This window comes from Austrofundulus limnaeus, unplaced genomic scaffold, assembly GCF_001266775.1.
Source record: "Austrofundulus limnaeus strain Quisiro unplaced genomic scaffold, Austrofundulus_limnaeus-1.0 Scaffold20, whole genome shotgun sequence".
Taxonomy (NCBI): Eukaryota; Metazoa; Chordata; class Actinopteri; order Cyprinodontiformes; family Rivulidae; genus Austrofundulus; species Austrofundulus limnaeus.
Genome location: NW_013952422.1, coordinates 3,140,431 through 3,143,324, shown reverse-complemented (window position 1 = coordinate 3,143,324; position 2,894 = coordinate 3,140,431). Strand labels below are relative to the sequence as shown.

General features: G+C 40.9%; 1 protein-coding gene across 1 annotated transcript in view; it reads right to left on the bottom strand.

Moving 5' to 3' along the window:
• Positions 1-2,334, bottom strand: part of rcl1 (RNA terminal phosphate cyclase-like 1) — an 8,385-nt gene extending 6,051 nt beyond the window's left edge. Inside the window, exons 1-5 of the mRNA XM_014003887.1 lie at positions 2,150-2,334; positions 1,741-1,812; positions 1,068-1,243; positions 616-690; positions 384-508 (exon numbers count right to left, since the gene is read on the bottom strand). Coding sequence (XP_013859341.1) covers positions 384-508; positions 616-690; positions 1,068-1,243; positions 1,741-1,812; positions 2,150-2,279 — 578 coding nt within the window. The 5' untranslated portion in view covers positions 2,280-2,334. The remainder of the gene's footprint in view (positions 1-383; positions 509-615; positions 691-1,067; positions 1,244-1,740; positions 1,813-2,149) is intronic.
• Between the last annotated feature and the right edge of the window lie 560 nt (positions 2,335-2,894).

Genomic DNA, 2,894 nt, shown 5'->3' with positions numbered 1-2,894 from the left:
GGGATTATGTATCTGTCTCTTTAAGAACCTCCTAATGTTCCCAACACTCCCACTTCAGAACATCTTCACAACAAAGCTTCGAGGAGAGGTGCTCTGTGGGCGGGAGCTCGACTGCAGACTGGAGCTTTGTGTAAATAGGCGGAGCTTTGTACCAGCAAGTGTTTAGGCAGCTCCACGTGGTTACCACAGGAGATTCAAGGATTTCTCAAACATGCATGAATGAGTCAAAGCAACACTCTGGGTATGTTTTTGATTAGAGAATGACATAACAAGATGAAGATCATAAAAGTCGATGTTGCATAATACCCCACCCCCCTTTAAGAGGCTTGTGAGGAGGATTTTCAGTAGAAATAATTTTTTTTGAACAAGCTTGAAAAGGATACGCCACACCTCTGATCCTCTTGATCTTGCCAGGCTCAGTAAGCTGGAGGGGCTTGACCGTCCTGCACACAGGACACGTAAAAACAACTTCTCCACCTCCACCAGGCGCCATTCCTCTCTTCACCACCTGAGGGAGCAGCAACGAAAACAGACACCGATTTATTCAAGTGCCAGCACCAAACGATAATGCATCTTTAAACCACAGCTGTTGACGGATTAGCACCGAGTCCTCACCTTCAGGTCAAAACCTTCTCCGTCTACACCAAACCTTTTCATCAGAGGGAGTGCCGTGGACTTCAACAGGTCGACCTGCAAAACATAGAGCGAATAAATCCTGACACAAGCTCCTGTTTCTGCAGATGGAAGAAAATATACCAGCACAAAAGCCAACAAAATAAATACATCATCACAACAACATAAGACAACAGCTCTGTCCCATGCAGATCACGGACAGAAACAATGCAGCTCAGATGCACTGTGAGAGGCTAGACTGTCATGACAACCGGTGAAACAAAACAGGAAAATAAACAATAAGACAAAATTAGGATCACGAAGAGGACACCAGAACACAGCTGGGTTTATACACTCAGCAGCCACTTTATTAAGTCCACCTGCTCAATTGCTTATTGACAAACAACCAATCACACAGCAACAGCTCAACAGGGAGGGATTTTATTCATACATACCGTTGGATCTGTGGGGTCGTTAGTAACTCCCCTGAGAGTTGCCTTCAGAGACATCTTCATGAAAGGAGCCAGCATGAGCAGCGCCTCTAGATAATATCCGACTGAGCGCTGTGGGTTACAGTCGTGTTCAATAGACCCTCCATACAGCAGGCCTGGCTGGTAAAATAATACAGTACCTAGTAAAGACAGATACAAAAACAGACATTAAAATCAGTCTAACAGTATCAGGTGTATMCAGATAATTGTGGAATGATTGTTTATTTGATTAGTAATTAGGTAAGTTTCTGTCTTTAACCTCTGGCAATAATCTTTGTAATGAAGAAACATTGGGCTCAACTTTACAGGCTAAATCAGAAACATGCGTCCCAATAAAGATCGTTTGCACACATCTATTTATTTTAAATTAACGAGTTTCCTCAATGCTGCTCCAGGTAAAACCTTACTCTGCATGTTTTAGATGTTTCTCTAATTAAAATAAACGGATCTGCTCATCAGCTTTGAATCAAGTCTGCTGCAGTAAACATCCAGCTAAAAAATAAATAAAAAGGTCCCAATGACCAGAACTTTAATACTGATAAATTACGCACCATTAGTGATGCACAATGGAGACTCCTTACTCATTACAACGAATGACCGAGAGTTTARGGATATAAAACTTTTAATAACCACTCACCAGTTTGGTTAATCTCTATCCTGGAACCATTGGTCACTTTGTCGAGAAGCCTGATGAAGCTGGCCTCAAAATCTGGAGATAAACATTCAAATGACATATTTGAAAGCATCTACAATTTAATTAGTCAAATTTGTCTAACTGTAGCCTGTCGTGTTCAGACATGCAAAAATCGAACAAAACAAAATAATGTAAAGTCAGAGACATCTCTTTAAATGCTCTTATCAATACAATTTGACAAGTGTTGAAAAGGACATAAACTGGAATAATTTGATAGTTACATTTACCTTTAATTCWCACATCTATCCCATCATTTCCCCACCTGATGAAAGCACTCCCAACTGCGTAACAGCTAGCCCRTTAGCCACCGAGCTAACTGCGACGMCACGCKCGGAGCGAAACTGAAACTCACCTCGGAGCCCCGGGTCGTCGTCCTTAGACCGAATGTTTTTAATCTTCACRTGCTTCCCGCTGAGCGTCGACAAAACCAGCCGCTGTCTGAAGAAATTGCAGCCGTCGTAAGAGAGCCCGTGACTTGCCATGTTATTGTTGTTTGTGCCTGGCGTAAAGGTCCACGTGCGTTTGTGCAGAAAGACGGAGGCGCGCCGCGAATACGGCAAGTCAGGAGGGTCTAAAGTGCTGTTATTGCAACAACGCATTAGCGACACATCTGTTTTTGAATTAATTAAAGCGTAAATAAACGAAAAAAAACAACTAATTTACTATCCAAGACAGCCATAAAGCCAGATTACAAAAAACACATTTACAACAAAAATACCACAATATCTAAAAAGAAATTATAGAAGAGTACAAATTATATATAATAGTAATAATGATAGTGTTTTAGGTTTTTACAAAATCAAGGACTTAAAAAAATGTTGTTTGTCATGAATGGAATTGGATTTATACATCTGTAAAAAAAAAAACCCAAGATCTTATTTTAAAAAAACTTTCATTGTTAAAATGTAATTTGTAACCTGAGACACTAGATGGCAGCAAAACTGAGTAAACGTGGCTGTCTTCTTCAYGGAGTGTAAACAAAAATCTAGCGGTCGGAGCGCTTCTTTTAAGTCCACCGGAAGATTAACTGGCTGGAAATGAGGACTGTYTGAAAGGAAGATTTCCTTCTAAATGAAGGGAAACGCGGGATGCGGTGT